The sequence below is a fragment of the Periplaneta americana genome, chromosome 14 (genome assembly GCF_040183065.1).
Source record: "Periplaneta americana isolate PAMFEO1 chromosome 14, P.americana_PAMFEO1_priV1, whole genome shotgun sequence".
Classification (NCBI taxonomy): Eukaryota; Metazoa; Arthropoda; class Insecta; order Blattodea; family Blattidae; genus Periplaneta; species Periplaneta americana.
Window position 1 is genome coordinate 8,342,737 of NC_091130.1, and position 21,888 is coordinate 8,364,624.

Sequence of the window (21,888 nt, forward strand, 5' to 3'; positions counted from 1 at the left end):
TCAACATACTTCGGAAATATATCCTATTCAAGTGCCTTATTCTTCGGTCAATATATGTTTTGTGTTCTCCTTCTACTCTGAGAATGGAATTTATGATCTCATTTTAAGGTAAAAACCAGTATGATAATACAGAAATAAAGAATGGTGTAATAAACCTAAGGGTCCAAATATGGGCAAATGTGACGTTCGGTCTTTGAACATCATAAGCAAGATACTGCGCACTCAGGCTAGTGAGGTGACACAGTAACTCTGTTGTAGCGTTTGTATTAACATTTTAACGACATTAATACTGGTGAGAAGTGTTACTGCTCAAAGCCGAATACAAACAGCAACAAAGTTTACTGTTCAGTATCATTTTCTGTACTGTAACCTAAGCTATTACTGGTGAAGTAAGTATCTTGTGGCTTTACACACTTTGAAACCTGCGTCAAAAATGCACGGCACCACCACATCAACTGCACTGCAGTTCGGCAGTATTCATTGAATCGCGGAAGGAGAACGTTACAAGCTATGTGATACCTTTTATCAAATCTTAAGAGCATTTCCAGCTTTTGAACATGAGATTTGCGGCCTTTACTACGATTCCAATCAAGGTAAGAGGCAAAGAACAATAACTGTTGTTTCACGAAGGCGAGCGTGACGTCTCTAGATATTAGCTAAGTACGCTGAACGTAAGAAACAATAGAAGCAACTTTTAATAATAATAATTCTTTATTTATACTGGCAGAGTTAAGGCCATAGGGCCTTCTCTCACACTCTACCAGGTCACAAAGTATACAAGCAGTTAAAATTTAACAAAAATTTAAAGAACAGAATACTAACATATTACAAAAAATAATAATGATAATAGCATAATAAAATCGACACTAAACAACATGAAAATAATACAACTTTTCTTACAAACACAAAATTAAATTTGTATAATTTATGTAAAATACAAATTTTATTTTCTGTATTTATTTTTTCTTATAGCGACATTCGTTTATTGCGAGATAATTTCTTCAGTCACTTTGATGACGCTATAAACAAGTTCGACTCTTCAAGGAAAAAATAAAACAATAGACGTTGCAGTATTAAAGTTTCGCATAAGTTACTTTCGTGCAAACCTAGCAATAAACCACGTTTGTTATGATGCTACAAATCGTGCACAATTGGCCTAATTCTGGCACTGGTGCCAGAAAAGGTTACCTAGCAACTAGTATTCCGTGACGTCATCACCGCCTTCACAACACAATTTTATACAACGTGCCTGTAAGAAAAAGCTTCAAAACAATAACAAAATAACGTTGTTTTAGAAACGGTTACTTAGCAACCATGCAATATATTACGTCATTTCCAGTGCTCATATCTCTACTACGTCATAATAACATTACATTTTGTAAATTTATAAAAGTTTTTTTTTTACATATTTTAATGCTAGAATAGCATAAAACGTTGTATGTAACACGTGTATACAGTAATCTTCATTATAAACACTCGTGGAAATTAGCGCTTTCGCTTACACTCGCCCGCTGAACATTCATTCATTCATTCATTCATTACCATGATTATAGCCTACATTAGTTATATAAATTAATTACTATTAAACGTTATCTCATGTTTTCATAGGGACTAAAATTTTTTGAGTAAGCTAAGCCTCAAAAGCTTCTTCCTGGCGACTGTATTTTACATTGATTGACTAATTTCTGGAATTCAGTGGATTAGTCCTCTTGGCGCTACATCAGTATTCCCAATAAAGATCGAGTTGTGTGCGTGCGTGGATGCGTGTTGTGTGTGTGTGCGGGGACAGAGAGAGAGAGAGAGAGAGAGAGGGGATAGATGCGCGCGCACGAGAAACGAGTGAATATTCCGATCGTCAGTTCAGTGGCAGAGCAATTGCCACATCTCACTGGACTGAACGCAAATTTAGTAGCTTCAACAATGTTGATTGCAGAAAGTTTCAAACAAATTGCTGTTCAGGAAGAATAATTAATAATAATAATAATAATAATAATAATAATAATAATAATAATAATAATAATAATAATAATAATAATAATAATTGACATGCTATTACAATTAGTAACCGTTCAATCTCAATTCAATTGATTTTTTTTTATTTTTTATTTTAGTAGGTTATTTTACGACGCTTTATCAACATCTTAGATTATTTAGCGTCTGAATGAGATGAATGTGATAATGCCGGTGAAATGAGTCCGGAGTCCAGCACCGAAAGTTACCCAGCATTTGCTCATATTAGGTTGAGGGAAAACCCCGGAAAATAGTCAACCAGGTAACTTGCCCCGACCGGGAATCGAACTCGGGCCACCTGATTTCGCAGCCAGACGCCCTAAGCGTTGCGCCACAGATGTGGACTTGTTCTTTTCCTTCAGATTCTTTCTAATGATGAGAAGAAAGTTAAGAACATATTAAAATACCGTAATTATTCTAATAATTCTACGAAATGCTTTCAGGGTCATCAAGACAATTGGTTGGTCTTACTGCTTACAGCCTGCTGTGTGGCTTTGACAACAGGTGAGATTTCAAACCCTTGCTTATTTACGATATGTCATAATATGACAATAACTTCACATAAACAAGGAGAGCAACGTAAAAAAAACAGTCATCTAAGTTCATAATTCATGACCGATGTTTGAGTCAGACATTGAACCTGACTCTTCCAGGAGTATACCAACGCGAAGATTATTTGTAATCTTGGGTCTAATAAACATGTACCAAAAGTTAATTTGATCGGAGCTAAAATATTTAGTGCTAATGAAGCTATTATCCGCAAATGTCTTTTCCCATTTATACTGTATTACTACATTAGGTGAAGTCTCTAGGAAACTTTAAATATCGGTAATCTAACATTCAATTTATCAAGGGAAGAAACGAATACTGGTACATCAAGAACAATCTGCTACATTGAACATACCATAGCAAAACATTAAACTGTCAAAAGTACACCCTGTTGCTTCTATTATAGCACTCATTATCTTATTTTCACTCCTGATTTTTAATCTCAAATACGGTACACTGCAGTTTTTGACCAATTAGGGCGATGGACCACTGAAATTTGTATTTTTTAAACTACAGGTGAGATTTTTTTTCATTTTTAACCACTAAGTAGAACTATATCAATAAGTATATGGTCAAAGTTTCATATAGATTGGATGAAAGATGTAGCTACAGTAATTAATTTAATTTAAAAAAAAATGATACGCCACTGCTACCCATTGCATTCATTCAATTCGTAAGATATTTTAATGTCCTTATGGTCAAAATGTAGCCAATAATGAGATTCATGTACTCCGATATTTGTTTTTTTTGTGTCCCCTTTACATCAAGAGAAAAAAATATATATTACTTATTCATATTTTTTTCCCTCTTTGAATAATCGGGGTATATACATAGCCTATGTAAAAATTTATATCTCATGTTCTATGTTACTGAGAAAGAAAGTAGTACCAGTGTACATACTTCACACCCTTCTGAACGTAACTACCCAATTTCATGACTGTCTTGAAACACTAGGAGAAAAAATGTCAAAACTACTTAGTGGTGGCTGGGGACATTTAAACGCAGCGCAAGCTTTTAAAAATGGCGACATAAACACATGTTCTATTGCCAGTAGGGGCACAAAAATTCGCAGATTTGCTATTTAAGGGGCAGAGAATTTTTTAACATAAAAATTAAGAAATGTTATTTTTGCCCCCAAAACATTTTTCAGTGGGACTTAGGCCTAACTTCTTGTTTTGACTCAAACTCTTGCAAATAGTACTACGTAATATAATCAAGTAAATAACGCCCAAGCTATGAAATACACGTATCCTAATACAAAGAGGTGTGTTTTTACGTGATATGAGATGTCACGTTGCCAAAACTACAGTTAATGTCTCACATTTTGAAAGCTGTCTTATGGTTATTTTTTGTTCTGTTCAGGATATCAGAAATGTTCAGACGGTTTCATAATATGTGGTATAGACGCCATCTGTGAGGATACCAAAACTTCTCCAAGGTGCGTTTGCCCTCCCGATTACCATGGAAACCCGAAAGTCGAGTGCCTGAAAAGTGAATGTGTCTGTGAGTATAAATGAAAATGGGAATCAAGAAGTTTATTTAAGTTTATATAGGTATACAGTTTAACTAGAACATTAAGAAATTTAAAGGAATAATGTCTTCTGGATCCAGCAAGTTCAAGGTTTTGCTTTTTATGTCTTTAGTCTACTTTACTTCTAAAAATGAAATGTGCATTTTGTTTATAGGCCTTCACTAACAAATCCTGTTAATGTCAACTATCCCAGAGAGAGAAAAATCCAAAAAGGATAGTCCTTGAAAAAGGGGTACCAAACGGTAACAGCACAATCTATCAACAATCTATTTTTATTAATTTTTAAATTTTTATTTTCTTTGGCGCTATCCTTGACAGGAATAATTTACTTTTCATATATAATACTGTACAAATGGTTATTTACAATTAACAAGGAATGTCTTACAACATTAATGGCTAGCCTATATCTTGAAGTTCCAAAAGATCAATATGGAAGCGAAGAAAGAAATTGATACAAAATCTGGAGAAAGTGCCCCTTGCACCAAAGAACAAGCCAATTACTTCTAAATATTACAAAATAGAGCCCTTGTAATCCGTACTGTAATGTGAAAATAAGTACCAGTAATCAGTTCATATTGCTAAAAATGTACGCAAGAGCGCAGGGTGTTGGCGTCACCCCACACCACTTCAACCACTTAAACTCGAATATGCAAATTCCGATTTCAAACATCTTTACGGTTATTGTTGCCTTACCAATTTTAAGAAAGGTACTGAAAGTTTCAGAAGTACAGTAATATGTAGTTAACAGCTCCGTATATGTGACTGAGGTGTTGACAACACCCAACTATATTCTTTTCGCTGTAAGAAAAATCTTAATATAAACAATAGCACGTGACTAAAGTGAGGCTTCATTGGCCACTATTTGGCGCCATAGATTATCAGTACGTGTTCCCGCCTACTGTTGTACATTCTGTTTCATGTTAAACATTTCCCGTTACTCGTCAAATAGACCTAACCTCACTACTATGCATTCGTTTGCTTAGGAAACATTTACTTTATAATTACTCTAATTAAAACTCGCATAACTTATTATATACATTTAAGACTAGTTGTTTTTCTCCGCTTTTGAGAGGGTTTCTACTCTTATGTTTAATAACAAACACACCGAGGATGCAGAAGCCATACTTCAGTACCACGTGCTTACTTGAACAACTACCAGCTCAAGTGACGTCAGCTTGTTACAAGAACAGACTACTTCGGTATTACTGTTGGTATTCATCCGCGTTCATAGTACATAACAAAATATAAAAGTAGCTTTTCTTTTACATATCGTTTTACATATGAGTGAAGTTATAATGTTTCATTGTATTTAGCAACTAGAATTCAATTTTTTATTGACAAATAATACAAGATGATAGTTTCCAGATATGGACTATATTTTCCTGCGTCGTGTGAGTGTTTCGACTGTGAGCCAATCACGAGTATGACAGCCACGTGCTTGTGTTTACATTAGGATTTTTCTTACAGCGAAAACAGTATACTTAAGGGCTAAGATTAAAGCAAGAAGTGACAAGCACATCACATCGAAATATCACAGTTGCTTTACTGTTACTTCCATGAATATTTACACAACCAATTTAATTCGAATTTTATAAAATGGCATTTAAGCAGACCATAATAAAATAAATTTAATGAGAAGACATGTGCAATTTACATGACAGCCTTTATTTTAATTTGTTTCAGTCTCATTCATTGTTACCAAGCTTAATAATTTTCTTGTTTTTCATTCAGCTGATTCAGACTGTCCACGCCCTCAACGGTGCAAGGCGAAGCGCTGTAAAGATCTGTGTCTTGGAATCTGTGGAGAACATGCCCATTGCAAGGTGAAGCCGGGGACCAGCATCCCTGTGTGCTACTGCCCTCCAGGCTACACTGGCAATCCTCTGATCTCCTGCAGGCAGCTTGGTCCACGTGAGTTTTATTGATGTCAGTGTATTGTATTACTGGGTGAGCGGATTATCTGTGAAACGTGAGTGCAGCATGAGTTCTCGGGCAGCAAAGCATATACTTCTGGCTGGCTGTAAACAAGATCTAGGAGTGTGTCGTGTAGCTGAATCGATAGTTGACACCTAACAGTAAATCATAATACTTGTCACAGGGATGCTGTCACACAAACTTTATCATTTCTACGAAAGAAGTGGTAAGCACAATAAGACTCGGGCTGCTGTGCAAGGCTTCCGAGCCCCTCGTCTGCAAAACAAAAGTCTCGTGTTTCAAGGGTTGCCAGATTTCCCGATTTTTGTGGGATTTTCCGAAATTTAGAGAATTTATGTTAGCATTTCCCGCTTCCGATTTAAGATATCAATTCCTCATTTTTCTTTCTTCAAGTTGAAAAATCTATAAAAGTTAAATGCTATCTAGAGAATAAAAAATTCCACAGATAATGGTGATTATGTAAGAATTTTATACATGTATTAATGCTGCCTAAATAAACTTAATGTTTTCTGTATATAGCGTACAGTCATACATCTCTCTTCATTTAAGCCTTCTGTGACGAATTCAGACTTTTGTGTTTACTCTACTTGAAAAAAGGCTAGTGACTTCAAACAGATGAACAGTCATAAGTCTATTTGATTAGAAATAACTGAGTAAATGGCGATCTTACTCGTGTTAATTGTGTAAGCATGTGCGGTTTACAGCTGTTCCGGTGCTTCTTCACACCATCCTCAAAGCCTACTAGATCTCGGCGTCATCTCGAACTTCGCTGCCTGTTGTGTGGGTGCGTTCGATTATTGAAAAGTGTTGAAATGTGGTGTCAAATAGTGTGTAGAACAATATGAAATATACAGACACACTAAAACACACCCTGATCAAATTCTCAACACACAGATATTTCAGAACACACACACTAGTTGACACCACATTTCAACACTTTTCAATAATCGAACGCACCCACACAACAGGCAGCGAAGTTCGAGATGACGCCGAGATCTAGTAGGCTCTGAGGATGGTGTGAAGAAGCACCGGAACAGCTGTAAACCGCACATGCTTACACAATTAACACGAGTAAGATCGCCATTTAATCAATTATTTATATTCAAGTGTTAAAAGTAGTGTACGAAAGATTCAACATGGTCTATTTGATTGTTAAATCTTAGTTGAGACATTTGTCAGAATTGTATACTGTCATATATATTTCATCTACGTGTCCTTAGACGATCCTTCACTTTCACATTATAACTATTTTAATGTTGTAAATGTGTTCTCCTGGTGGAGTGTTAGAGAAGGCCATATGGCCTTAACTCTGCCAGGTTAAATAAACCATTATTATTGTTATTATTATTATTATTATTATTATTATTATTATTATTATTATTATTATTATTATTATTATTATTATTATTATTATTATTATTATTATTGTGTGGGTGCTACGTAAAGTGGTTCGAAAATTATTTAAGTAATAGAGTTTCATGTGTAAGACTGTTTAATATACACTCTTATTCTTATAATATAAATTGCGGAGTCCCGCAGGGATCTACTTTAGGACCTCTCCTATTTATTATATTCATAGATGATATATGTAAAAGAATAAGTTCTGACTGTTTATTATTTGCAGACGATTTAAAAATTTTTCGTACAATCACTTCAATGTGACATTAATTCAGTCGCTAAATGGTCGGAAGACAATGGTATGAAAATTAACGTATCCAAAACTAATGTAATAACCTTTTCTAGAAAAACTTCTTCACTGAAATTTAATTATTATCTAAATAATGTACTAATTAACAGAACGGATTGCGTAAAAGATTTGGGAATATTCTTTAACAGTAAATTGTATTTTCATAGTCATGTTGATTACATTTACAATCACGCAATCAGAATGCTAGGAATAATACGGTCAATAACTTATTCTTTTTCCACGCCCGATTCTCTTTTAATGCTATACTATACATTGGTGCGATCGAAACTCGAATATGCATCTGTAGTTTGGAACTCGATTACAACTACGGACTCGGCTAAATTAGAAAATATACAAAGAAAATTTATATCCTTATGTTCATTCAGATTTCTGCCCATTAATTCCGGGTATAGTTATGAGAGAAAATGTGAATATTTTAATTGTCAAAATCTATATGCTAGACGCCATGAGCTAGATTATCTGTTCTTTTGTAAAGTCCTCAAAGGTGATATATCCTGTGACTCTTTCTTAAACAATATTACCTTACGTATTCCAACAAAAGATATGAGAGCCCACAAACTTTTCTATATTAGAAATTCGAAATTTCTTTCACCAGTCTCCAGATGCATTAAAAATGCCAACATGCATGGCTGCGAATTCGATCCCTTCAATGTATAGACTTTGTTTGCTCTTGGCAACGATTTATCATTTATGTATTATTTTAGGCATTATACTCAATTAACATTGTCTCATAGTATTCTTAGTTATCCATTCATCGTCATTATTGTAATTAATTGTAATTATATTTATGTGTAATAATTATTTTTGTTTTATGTTTTTTTGTTATATTTGTGCTGAACTGTAATTGGCCACTGGCTGTTGTACAGCACATTAAATAAATAAATAAATAAATAAATAAATAAATAAATAAATAAATTATTATTTGCAGAGGAGTTGTGTGAAACAAGCAATCCATGTGGAGATCACACAAACTGCAAAGTTGGAAAAGAACGTGGTACAGCTATATGCAGTTGTAAGAAAGGTAATGAATACTACACATTCATTTTTTTTCCTTTATACAGAGTGGCCCAAAAGTTGCTACCCATTAAAATGAAATAAACAGATCGAATGGTAAAATGATACTTTATTGACAGCTAATTAATTGATTGATTCATTGATTATATAGCAATGATTACATTAGTAACAGTAGGAGTCTTTAAGGAGTGTTAAAGGCCTCCTGCACGTCAGCCTAAAAGGCTTATGGTGCATCCCCATTGGAATGGACACTAGCATTGTCTTCCAAAATCTGTTCCTTGGACTAGCAACAGTATTTTGGCTCCAACATTAGTGTCCATTCCTAAATATTCCATTGTTATTTAGTAACAATAACTAATTCTCAGATGAAAATGATAGGTGGGTAATTTGAAATCCATGGAGAGATTGAAAATATAATCTAAGTTCAATAATGGGTAGCAACTTTTGGGCCATTCTGTGTATTCGTAATATCTTGAAAAACAGTTTTCTTAAAGAAATTATTTGTATCTCTTAAAACATGAAATACATTTAATATATAATATTATAGTTTCTCGTTTATTTTTGTGTATATAGAATAAATATAATTTAAAATTAACTATTCCAGATAAGTCGAATAAAATAGGCATATAAAACTAAATTAAACATTAATGTAGAAATTATTAAATTTATATACTTACTTACTGGCTTTTAAGGAACCTGGAGGTTCATTGCCGCCCTCACATAAGCCCGCCATTGGTCCGTATCCTAAGCAAGATTAATCCATTCTCTATCATCATATCCAACCTCCCTCAAATCCATTTTAATATTATCTTCCCATCTGCGTCTCGGCCTCCCTAAAGGTCTTTTTCCCTCCCAACTAGCACTCTATATGCATTTCTGGATTCGCCCATACGTGCTACATGTCCTGCCCGTCTCAAACGTCTGGATTCTGTGGTCGTGCCAGAGAATCAGTCCCATTCCGAGGCTTATTTGAAGGATTCGTAACAAGCTGTTTTTTACGGTGATGGGTTGTTAGCCCTTCGCCCAACCCCCAAGTTGGAGGACCACCCCTCATCGGCTGTCCGCGACTGCTTATTCAATATATTCGCAGCTACCCTCCATATCTGGAGGCCGTCTCCTCGATCCGCAACCTGAGGACGCGCCATGCCGTGGTGATAGGGACCCACAATACATGGATTAAATTCATATATCCATTAAAATGTAAATGTTAATTGGTTAAATAACATATGGTACAAGTGAACGAACAATTAAATTGACAGTGGTGTTTGGATTAAGAAAAAAGAATAAGTAAGATATGTACAGAAGGCTGCATAGAACGAAGGACTGTTAAATTTAACGACACTTTCAACTGAAGAGGTTATTCAGTATCGAAACCCAAAATGGACGACAAATGCCGATAAATTTGTCCTATAATCTTCTACCAGAGACAGAGTTCTTTTACGTGCTGTAAATCTATGACACGAGTTTCAGCTTTATTTCATTCCTGCAGGAAGACATGCTCAGGATTTTATCTCCCTTTAATATTCATCGTCCTCGTCTAGATTTGAACCCACAAACCTCGAATCTAATAGCTAGACCATCGAGAAAATCGTGAACGAAAGAAAAAAAAATAAGAAGAAAAGGGGAAGTGAAGGAACAAATTAAAAAAGAGAGAGAAAGAAAGAAACTGAAAGAAAAAGAGGAATTAAAAAGTTATCAATATAGGCCTAGTTAATAAACATACTGTTGTGTCTGATGTGCTAAGAGTATAGGTCTAAAGTTGGCTAACCATGACCCTGTCATACAGATAGCCCAGGTTCCAGACCTGGTGAGGTCTGAAATTTTCATTGAAAAAAGAAACCCATAATGACGCTTGTGGCAAACAGTGTCATAGTTGACATTTTGTCTAGGTTCTCCCACTTTCCCACTAGTAGAGTCAGAAAGTCCACGAACTTCGGGTAGCAACACCGTGCTCAGTAGGCACGCCTTGTCCGTGTGGTATGTAGCCTATTCTCCAGGCGTATAGTCTCAGTGTGCCGACCGATCAAAGGGGATAGTAATGCTCGTACATTTCGAATTTATTCCTGAGGATCGAACTGTCGTAAGGAGACGCATGTTGCAATTCTTCGACGTCTTCGTGATGCAGTTCGACGAAAAAGACTCAATTTGTGGCAAGGACAGAATTAGGTTCTTCATCATGACTAGACCTCGGATTTTTAGGCACTTAAAAACTAACTTTTAAGCACATAAAATAGGCCCTGAATTTATCAAAATAGGCACTAAAAACGTACATTTAGGCACCTAAAATACAATTTTAAGTAGCTAAAAATACTATTTTATACAGCTAAAATGAAATTTCTAGCCACACAAACTACAGTAACTATAAAAATGTAAATTAATTAGTAAGTATAATAAAGGCTCATTCACAATGAAAATTAAACGTAACGTAAGCGTTAACTTAAGAATATAAACGTTACGGTAAAATCAAGAAGTCATACCATCATTCACGATGGGAACATAAACATAATCGCAAACATACTTGGTAACCATGGAAACATAACAACGACGCATTTTCTCATATTCTGTCGTATACTTCAGCGCTCCACGATTGTGTTCTGTTTGCAAATCACGTAAGCATAAGCATGAAAGTTTGGAGTTTGCAAACTTCCATGTTAACGTCTTACGGTAATGTTTATGTCAATGCTTATGTGAATCATTGTGATTGATTCCATTTGGTAGCCTGGGCGCAAACTTCTGTGTTTATGTTACGGTTATGTTTAATTTTCATTGTGAATAGCCTAAGCATGACGGTATACAGTGACAAAAACAGTAAAGAAAAATATTACAGTTAGAAACTTAATTTTTGTTAAGTCTTAAATTATGAATACTGGTACATAATTTTGAATGAATTCTTCGCCCTCATTGCTCTAAGGCTACTAATACACAAGTGCTCATATTACAATTAAATTAATTAATTTACCAATGAGTTTACAATTTAACACATTATTTATAATTGGCATTGCAATGCGTAACGTTTATCTCTAATTTTCTATTGTGAAACTTTGCCTTTTCTTAGACAGAACCATTTTATAAGCGAAAAAAATTCTTCCCACTGATACTGAAGAAATGGATGCATATTTAAATCAAGCAATATTTTCCATGCTGATTTCTTTACGGAGAACAGACATCTTCCAAAAATTTCTTCATTCTTCAACCAAAGTATTGCAGGATAGGCCTATTTGAACCATACCCGTCCCATGACATTCAAAACTTTCTCTTTCACAGCTACCGTAAAATGGGGTGACTTGATACACTGAGGGGGGGGGGGGACTTGATACGTTTTGTAGGTTGATATTTAAATTTAAATTATAGTTTATTTAACGATGCTCGCAACTGCAGAGGTTATATTAGCGTTGCCGGTGTGCCGGAATTTTGTCCCGCAGGAGTTCTTTTACATGCCAGTGTCCACACCTGTGGAGTAACGGTCAGCGCGTCTGGCCGCGAAACCAGGTGGCCCGGGTTCGAATCCCAGTCGGGGCAAGTCACCTGGTTGAGGTTTTTTCCGGGTTTTTCCCTCAACCCAATATGAGCAAATGCTGGGTAACTTTCGGTGCTGGACCCCGGACACATTTCACTGGCGTTATCACCTTCATTTCATTCAGACGCTAAATAACCTAGATGTTGATACAGCGTCGTAAAATAACCCAATAAAATAAAAAAATACACGCCAGTAAATCTACTGAATGAATGAATGAATGAGTGGGGGGAAGTGGGAGGAGAAACTTTAAAGGTACGTGAAGACACGTCCTTTTTGCAAGGGGGGAGTTGGGGCTGTGAAAAACTGAATATGTGAGCTCCAAGCCTCTTGGCCACTTGTCTCACTTCGGATTTCGCCGCCCCAGTGAAGGAGCGCTAGAAATTTCCAGTGGGTAAGCCGAATCTACTGACATGAGCCTGTCGCATTTAAACACACTTAAATGCCATCGACCTGGCCGGGATCGAACCCGCAACCTCGAGCATAGAAGGCCAGTGCTATACCAACTACGCTACTGAGAGCGACAGGTTGATGTTTCGAAAAGAAACATCAATCTACAAAACGTATCAAGTCCCCCCAGCGTATCAAGTCACCCCATTTTTTGGTATACAGACATTTAAAAATATATATGTAACAAATATAAATAGGCAATTTTAGGCTCTAAATCTTAAAAATATGTCTCATTGGGCAAAATAGACATTTTAGGCATCATAAAACCGCTTTCAAACTGAAGGTATTTAAGCAATTTTTGTTTATCATTTAATAAAAAATAGGCATTTAACCTAAAATCCTAGGTCTAATCATGACAATGCCCCAGCACATCGGTCACTCTTGGTCAGTGAATTCCTCGCACAACACAAAATACCTGTCCTTCCACAGCCACCATATTCTCAGATCTTGCTACAGCAGATTTCTACCTATTTCCAAAGGCCAAATCCCTACTCAAGAGATGGTGGTTTGCGTCAGCCGAAGAGGTGAAAATTCATTCGACGTGCGCTCTGCTGGTACTGACCAAAGATGGGTTGCGGGAATGATTCGAGAAGTGATATGGACGCTGGCAGAAGTGTATCACTGCCCAGGGGGCGTACTTTGAAGGCGGTGTTGTGTAAATGGTTACATATTGTCATCTGCAACAAAATTATCTACACATGTCCGGTTACTTTTTGACTCTACTGGTATATCCAAGCCAAGAACCATACTAATGTATCACTACGCCGTGGTGAACATAAAAGATCAAGTACACATTAATGTATACGTTCATTAGATTTATTTTAGTCTAGCATAATGGTTAATTACATTACACTGATTTGAATTGACATTATGTGTAAAAACGTTAGTTATAATGAAATATCTACAGAACTATATTTTATAGCATATCTTGGCTTTGACTTTCAACCAATCGCAAATCAGTTAATGACGTCATACAGATTTGGTCTAGTACGGTTCTTGGCTTGAACAGACAATAGACATCAACATCATTCTGTTATTATTTCATAGCATTGCCTGATCACTGGCTGGTGATGCATGGACAGGTCTGGACTAAGGACGAACAGGTTTCCTGCTTCGAAATCTATATACACAAACAACCTTAGCGCAGTCAGTTGGTTTAGGTTAGGATGAGCATAAAATATCTCAAGATCGCAGTACTGGGTTGTACTGACCCATCTCCAATAGTATCAGTACCGGTATCGGTAATATATTCATTTAAAATACCCACCTGAAGTTCAAGCATTGTTTTCTTTCGAATGTATTGTATTTTGTAGGAAATGCAGTTCAGACTTTGATATTCCCACTTTTTGTGTGGTATACCAATTCGTCAACACGATGTAGATCTGGAACTATCATCTTTCTTGCAGTGCAACAAAGTATATTATATTCTACTCCCTTTGACCTATAGTACTGAACCTTCATCTCATTTTTCACAAATTTTACGATATTCCCCCTTTTTTGCAGTGGACTCTTCATATACAATATGAATTTACATTGTTTTCAGGTTATAAAGGCAATCCACTGAAAGGTTGCGAACCGGAGTGTTACACTGATTCTGAATGTAAGGATTATGAATCCTGTATCGGCACAGCTTGTGTGGACGTGTGCCACCCCAGCCCCTGTGGCAAGGAGGCCTACTGCAAGCAAAAAGACCACCAGGCAGAGTGCGAGTGTCCTCACGTATGTTTTGAAATATGTAGCCTAATAAATGAATCTTCATAACACATGCAACTCATATTTCTGCTTCAAATAAACATTTCTTCATGTGCAAAATTAATTAGATTAATTAATTTAGGTGTGTGTGTGTGTGTGTGTGTGTGTGAGCGCACGTGCTCACAGATATTAATTTATTGTTGGAAATCAATTAGAATTCTTGACAGTTTATGTTATATAGCAATGCCATCTTTTGGTAAAAACACCATAAATTGAACTATATTCCCAGACTTATCCCCCATCTTCTCTGCTATTCAATGCAATAATTCTTTGATTCTAATTCTAATGTGATGGAGTGTAAAAACCGATTAGTTTCACTGACCAAGTTCTGCAGCAGCGAAAGCTAAAATAATATATTATCCTGCATATTGTGCGCACTTCCGTTATTATTATAATTCTTTTAAATGAATATTGTCTAACTGTGCGATAATAAAAAAAATCTCCACTTACTAGTACTCAAAATATTATTCAAAGCCATATTGTTATAAAGAAAAAATTCAAACTGAACTATATATAACTATACTATAAAGATATAATCAAAGAAAATGTCTCTAATAGAACAGTTTTCGTTTTGTTTTTACATTCATTTTTCATTTGCTTCCTCCCCAAACTGTTTATATGAAAATAAACAAAAAATTCCAACTTCGCTGTCTGTTGTGTGGGTGCGTTCAATTGTTGAAAAGTGTTGAAATGTGGTGTAAAATAGTGTGTGTGTTCTGAAATTGATCTGTGTGTTGAGAATTTGATCAGGGTGTGTTTTGTGTGTCTGTATATTTCATATTTTTCTAGTGTGTTGAGTTTTTGGTTTTTGGGTTGTATGTGTAGGATTTCCATGTCTGTATTTATGTTATTGTATGTGTGGTTAGCATTAGTTATGTGTTCGGCATATGCAGATGTACCTATTGTGTCCTCTGGTTATTGCTTTAATGTGTTCTTTGTATCGAGTTTGGAATGATCTGCCTGTCTGTCCAATGTAGAAGCTGTCGCAACTATTGCATGTAAGTTTGTATACGCCTGTGTGGTTGTATTTATTCGTTTGTGTTGTTTGTGTATTGAGATGTCTTTGTAGTGTGTTTTCTGTTCTGTATACTATGTTGTGTTTCTGTTTTCTGAATGAGGATGCGATATTGTGTGTGTTTTTGTATGTTAATGTGATGTATTTCTTGTGTTTGTGTTGTGTTTTTGTGTTTGTTGAGTTTTTGTTTTGTCTTCCTTATGATGTTGTCTATTATGTTTGGGTTGTAATCATTTTCTTGTGCTATGTATTTGATTGTGTTCACTTCTTCATTCATTCAACATGGCATAGGTTTAATTTAAAATATTAATTTCGAAGCATACCGGTATGTAAGAAGTTGGCAATCTCTTACTATGTGAGGTGAAGAGGAAATATCATGGAACCAAAAACTTAGTTATAATTTAACCCTATACCAGACTAGATTCGTTTACCATTTCATTCTCAGCTCAGTAGATCCCAGCTTCGTAAATGCTCAGAAACACGTTATTTACTTGTTATGACTTCGCTTTATCTTCAAATGTGCAGGTTTGAATATTGTCTATCTATCTGTGCCCAAAATCGCTCTGATATAATGCAGAGAAATCTCCTTCTTTTTCCAGAACCGTGTGGGGAACCCCTGGGAGGCCTGCAGACCAGAGTGTAAGGATAGCTATGAATGCCCCTTTGATCGACCTGTTTGCTTTGACAGTCGGTGCACTGACCCCTGTCTAAAAGACAATGGAGACCAAGCATGTGGTACACATGCCACATGCACCATCAAGAACAACGTTGGTGTGTGTAGTTGTCCTAAAGGATACACCGGAGATCCTCTGAAACTGTGTCGACCATTACAGGAATGTAAGTCCGTTGACATAATCACTTCAATACTGAGCGTCACTGCATCACGAGTGCAAGGAAGAAATTTCACCTTCTACACTTTGCATTTACTGGTACTTTCCTTTGTATGGAAGGGTATTAACATTTAAACATCTCCCTGTCAGCACATTCCTGTCATTTCTATAAAATTTAGTCAACCTTGAATTCCATTAGTATTAGTAGTATTAGTATGAGTATTTATTAGCTGTCGTTATAGCAAAAGCTAATGACATAGTCAAATTACAAGTGTGAAATTTATTTATTTATTTAAATCCACCCCCAACAGAAGCAGGCTTCCAAACAGATGGCTTACACAGATACATACACAAAATACATAATAAGAGAAAAACAAAATAAACAACACAAACGAAAGAAAGAAAATACATAACGGTAATAGATGCCAGAATATAATATTGCAGTTAATATATTGCCAAATGTCAATATAATTATGCAAAATTATTTAAAAACTAGAGTAAAAACATTATAATACACTTCTTCATAATTTAAATATCTAAGGAAATACAATTCTTTTTAATATTGTATGTAATTTTTCAACTGTTATACTGAAATCTAATTGAGAAACACAGTTTAAAGATAGAGAGTTGTAAGTATTACACATAACAAACAATGGCGAGTTCTTGAAGAAAACAGTTCTAGGAATGGGAATAACAAAAGGTTGCCTATGACGTAATTTTTTTTTTTACATTGGACTGAAGGAATTTAAGAAAATCACAGTTATTCAATATACCATTAACAGTCTTATAGAGTAAAATTTGACTATTTATTAATCGTCGAGATTTTAAAGTTTTATAATTGAATTAAAAAAGTAACTGATTATATGAAATTTGCTTGTCATAAGACGACACGTGATGTTTTTTAAAATATAAATAACGTAAAAATCTTTTCTGTATCCTTTCTATTTGCATCTGATGGGACTGGAACTGAGGTGACCATATTACAGACGCATGCTCTAGCTTACTCCTAACTAGAGTTTTATATAGAGTATCAATAGTATTTATATTTTTTAATTATCGTACTAAAATGAGAAATATTTTATTACACTACTAAAGATAAAACAAAATGATCCCAAATATTAATTGATATGCTCTGCTTAAATACAATAAAACAAGAAATAATTTAATTTATGAGAATTTCCTATACGTATGTTACAAAATAATAATAAAACTCAGAGAAAGAAACCTAAAAAATCTCTACAGCTTGATTTTCTGACTCAAAATATTTTTGCACAGAACAGAATGGGTTTCTAAGGAGCCTAACTTTGAATATATCTAATGACACTTCCTGTGCTTCTTGTGGTAACATGTTGAACATCCTACAGCCCAGGATATAAGGATTACTTTTAACTTTGGATAGTCTGCAAAATGGTATGTCTATTTTCCATTATTACGAGTATTAAACTCATGTTTATCCATCCTACTGGTGAAGCTATAAAGATTTTTCTTGATGTAAAGAAGAAGTTCCAAAAAATATATTCATTAACAATTGTTAAGATGGACTCCTGTGGTTTACAATGTGCTTTGCTTGGTACTTCTGTGATAATTCTTATTGCTTTCTTCTGAATCAGTAGGACTTCAATAAGTTAATTGCTATTTCCCCACACCAGGATTCCATACTTCAATATGCTATGAAAAAAAGCAAAATAAACACTTCTTAGGTACCGTACAGCACGGGTATTTTGTCTCTAATTACTCTTAAAAGGTACAGGACTCTGGATAGTCTCCAAGAGATATATTCGATGTGGCAATCCCAGGTTAGTTTTGTATCAAGATAGATACCAAGTAATTTTACTGCCTTTTCTTCAGACCCTCCTTCTTTTTTCAATGTCAAAATTAATTCCTGAGTTTTCTCCTAGTTTACAATTAACTTATTTTGCTCTGAAACATTCTTCTGCTTCCACAACTGTATTTGAGGTTAGCTGACGCAGTTCTGCTGTACTAGTCGAACATGTTATGAAAGAAGTGTCATCTGCATAAAATGTTGATTTAGCCATAATATTGTAACTTAAATCATTTACAATAATTAGGAATAAGAAAGGTCCTAAGATGGAACCCTGTGGGACACCATGTTGCACTTCTCCTTCAAAAGACCTGATCCCTTGAATTTCAATTGTCATCTTCCTATCATCATCCCTCGACTCCAAATAGCATCTCTGGTTTAAAAGAATCGCTAAACAATAACCTTAGCTCATTTGTTAATTACTTGTGTTCTCCATGTTGAATCTTTCGTACACTACTTTTAACACTTGAATATAAATAATTGATTAAATGGCGATCTTACTCGTGTTAATTGCGTAAGCATGTGCGGCTTACAGCTGTTTCGGTGCTACTTGACACCATCCTCAGAGACTACTAGATCTCAGCGCTATCTCAACTTCGCTGCCTGTTGTGTGGGTGCGTTCGTGTGATGAAGAGTTGTGTCAAATAGTGTGTGTGTTCTGAAATTGATCTGTGTGTTGAGAATTTGATTAGGGTGTGTTTTAGTGTGTCTGTACAGTATATTTCATATTGTTCTAGTGTGTTGAGTTTTTGGTTTTTGGGTTGTATGTCTAGGATTTCCATGTCTGTATTAATGTTATTGTGTGTGTATTTAGCATTAGTTATGTGTTCGGCATTCCAAACTCGATACAAAGAACACATTAAAGCAATAACCAGAGGACACAATACATCTACATATGCCGAACACATAACTAATGCTAACCACACATACGAGGGGGATCCAGGAAATAACGACCGTTCGCGCATACCCGCCGCAGCTGACTCCCCTTCCTTGTTTGAAGGTCAACTGGCTTCCTTAACATGTGTTCTCATACTGTTGTGAGTACTGGTTGCAACAAGTCGCCATTGTGCATTTTGTGTTACTTCAAAATGAACGACGTGATTGATAATCCCGCCGACTGTGAGGTGAGGAGTGTGATTCGATTTTTGAATGCCCGACATTTGAAACCTGCAGAAATTTACCGGCAATTGAAAGAAGTGTATGGTGATACTGTAATGAATGAAAGAAATGTGAGAAAATGGTGTGAAACGTTCAACAATGGGCGAACAAATGTCCACGATGAAACTCGACCCGGACGCCCATCACTCATCACAGAAGACCTGAAGACTAAAGTGAACGACAGAATCTTGCAAGACAGGCGCACATCACTCGACGAATTGCATATTGCCTTTCCTGACATTTCTCGTTCTTTGCTTGGTGAAATTGTGTCGCAACATCTTGGCTACCACAAAATCTGTGCACGATGGGTTCCACGGCAACTGAGTGACCAACACAAAACTCAGAGAATGGCCTCAGCATTGACATTCTTGATGCGATATCACACAGATGGAGACGCCTTTCTTGATCAAATTGTGACTGGTGATGAGACCTGGGTGTCTCACAACACCCCAGAGACCAAGCGCCAATCACGTCAGTGGCATCATCCCTCATCACCAAAGAAACCGAGAAAATTCAAACAGACTCTCTCGACACAAAAAGTCATGGCTACTGTCTTTTGGGATCGCAAAGGTGTTCTTTTGCTGGATTTCATGCCAAAAGGCACTATGATCAATGCAAATCGTTATTGTGAGACTTTACGAAAACTACGGCGAGCCATCCAAAACAAGAGGCGAGGAATGCTTTCGAGAGGAGTTGTGCTTCTTCACGACAACGCCCGCCCGCACACTGCTGCTTCAACTCGAGAATTGCTGGATCAATTCGGTTGGGAAATCTTTGATCATCCGCCATATAGTCCAGACCTTGCTCCTAGCGATTTTCACCTTTCCACTAAGCTGAAAGACTTTGTGGGTGGTACGCGTTTTGGAAGTGATGAAGAGTTGAAGAAGACAGTGAACACCTGGCTTAATGAACTGGCAGCAGAGGAGTATAACACGGGAATTCTAAAGCTAGTGAACAGATACGACAAATGTTTAAATGTAGGTGGTGATTATGTAGAGAACTAAAGGAAGCTTCAGTTATGTAACAGACTTTGTTTTTTCAAATAAATATATATATTTTTTTAATTATTACAACAAAACGGTCGTTATTTCCTGGATCCCCCTCGTACAATAACATAAATACAGACATGGAAATCCTACACATACAACCCAAAAACCAAAAACTCAACACACTAGAACAATATGAAATATACAGACACACTAAAACACACCCTGATCAAATTCTCAACACACAGATCAATTTCAGAACACACACACTGACACAACTCTTCATCACACGAACGCACCCACACAACAGGCAGTGAAGTTGAGATAGCGCCGAGATCTAGTAGGCTGTGAGGATAGTGTCAAGTAGCACCGAAACAGCTGTAAGGCGCACATGCGTACGTAATTAACACGAGTAATTACTTGTGTCCTGTTCTCAGCCGAAGTGTGCTCCAAGGTACGATGTGGCATCAACGCCCTGTGTACTCCGAAGAGGAACGAAGATGGAGACTTTGTTGCTGTGTGCTCATGCCCCCGTTTGCATAAGGGTAACGCACTCAAACGGTGCGACCCTGTGGAGTGCGACAAGCACGACGATTGTCCCATCAGTCTCTCGTGCCGGGATTGGAAGTGCCAGGACCCTTGTCCGTCCAGCTGTGGTGAAGGGGCAAACTGTCGCGTCAACGAGAAACGAGTCATAGTGTGTTCGTGCCCGCATGGAACAGTGGGCAATCCCATGAAGTCTTGCAAGCCTACCAATAGCTGAACATCTTCTCAATTCAACTTTCAACTTTGATTTTGTAATTTTAATCAACCCTCAAAAACTTTATAAAATTTGACGTTTTGGATGAAGAGAATTCATAACAACATTTCAATTAGAATGCTGAATGGACTTTATTGGGAAGCAAGAAAGCAAATGGAATATATCCATGCATTTGGGTATTAAATTACTACTACTACTACTACTACTACTACTACTACTACTACTACTACTACTACTACATTGTTTTTGTTAATATATTAAATTCTCCGAGTTTGATTTTGGGTTTTTGTTGTTTCAATCTAACCTCAAAGATATGTGGATGCATTTAACTTACTGCAATATTTTAACCTAGTGTAAAATAGGCAAAATATGCTCTTACTCATCCATTAAATTAATTAATTTTAATTTTTTCATTTCAATAAATCTTCAAAGAAATGCTTAGAGGTTGTAGACGTGTTCTTAACGATACATTCATCCCATAAATCCAGCAAAAGTGTTATAAAATGTTTTATTGTAAAAACATTAAATTCTTGAATTTTTAATTTATGGTTTGTCACATTACAAATGTTTTATAGATAATCTTTCAAGCATTCTTTTAACTTTGTCAGTTCAATAGATTCTCACAGATTATGGGCATGTTCTTAAAACTCAACATTACATCCTAGGAATTAAAAATAAGTGCTATTATTCTTTGTAGTGCTGGAGAAATGTGGTATAAATTTAAAACCTATATTTTACAGCAGAGGGAAAAAATTGTCTTAATGAATAAAGTATTGATATTTTCTTTTTTACTTCAGTTTAATATGAATTTTTTTAGATAATAAATTTACAAAATTGTAATTAAAACAACTTCA

The 21,888-nt window shown here is 35.9% G+C and overlaps 1 protein-coding gene across 1 annotated transcript; it reads left to right on the forward strand.

Moving 5' to 3' along the window:
• Positions 1-391: 391 nt before the first annotated feature.
• Positions 392-21,183, forward strand: LOC138713113 (neurogenic locus notch homolog protein 1-like). The gene is made up of 8 exons (XM_069844892.1): positions 392-593; positions 2,454-2,514; positions 3,922-4,062; positions 5,822-6,001; positions 8,662-8,754; positions 14,255-14,430; positions 16,078-16,315; positions 20,712-21,183. The coding sequence occupies exons 1-8, from the start codon at positions 558-560 to the stop codon at positions 21,035-21,037; spliced, it is 1,251 nt and encodes a 416-aa protein (XP_069700993.1). The 5' UTR covers positions 392-557; the 3' UTR covers positions 21,038-21,183.
• The last annotated feature ends 705 nt before the right edge of the window (positions 21,184-21,888 follow it).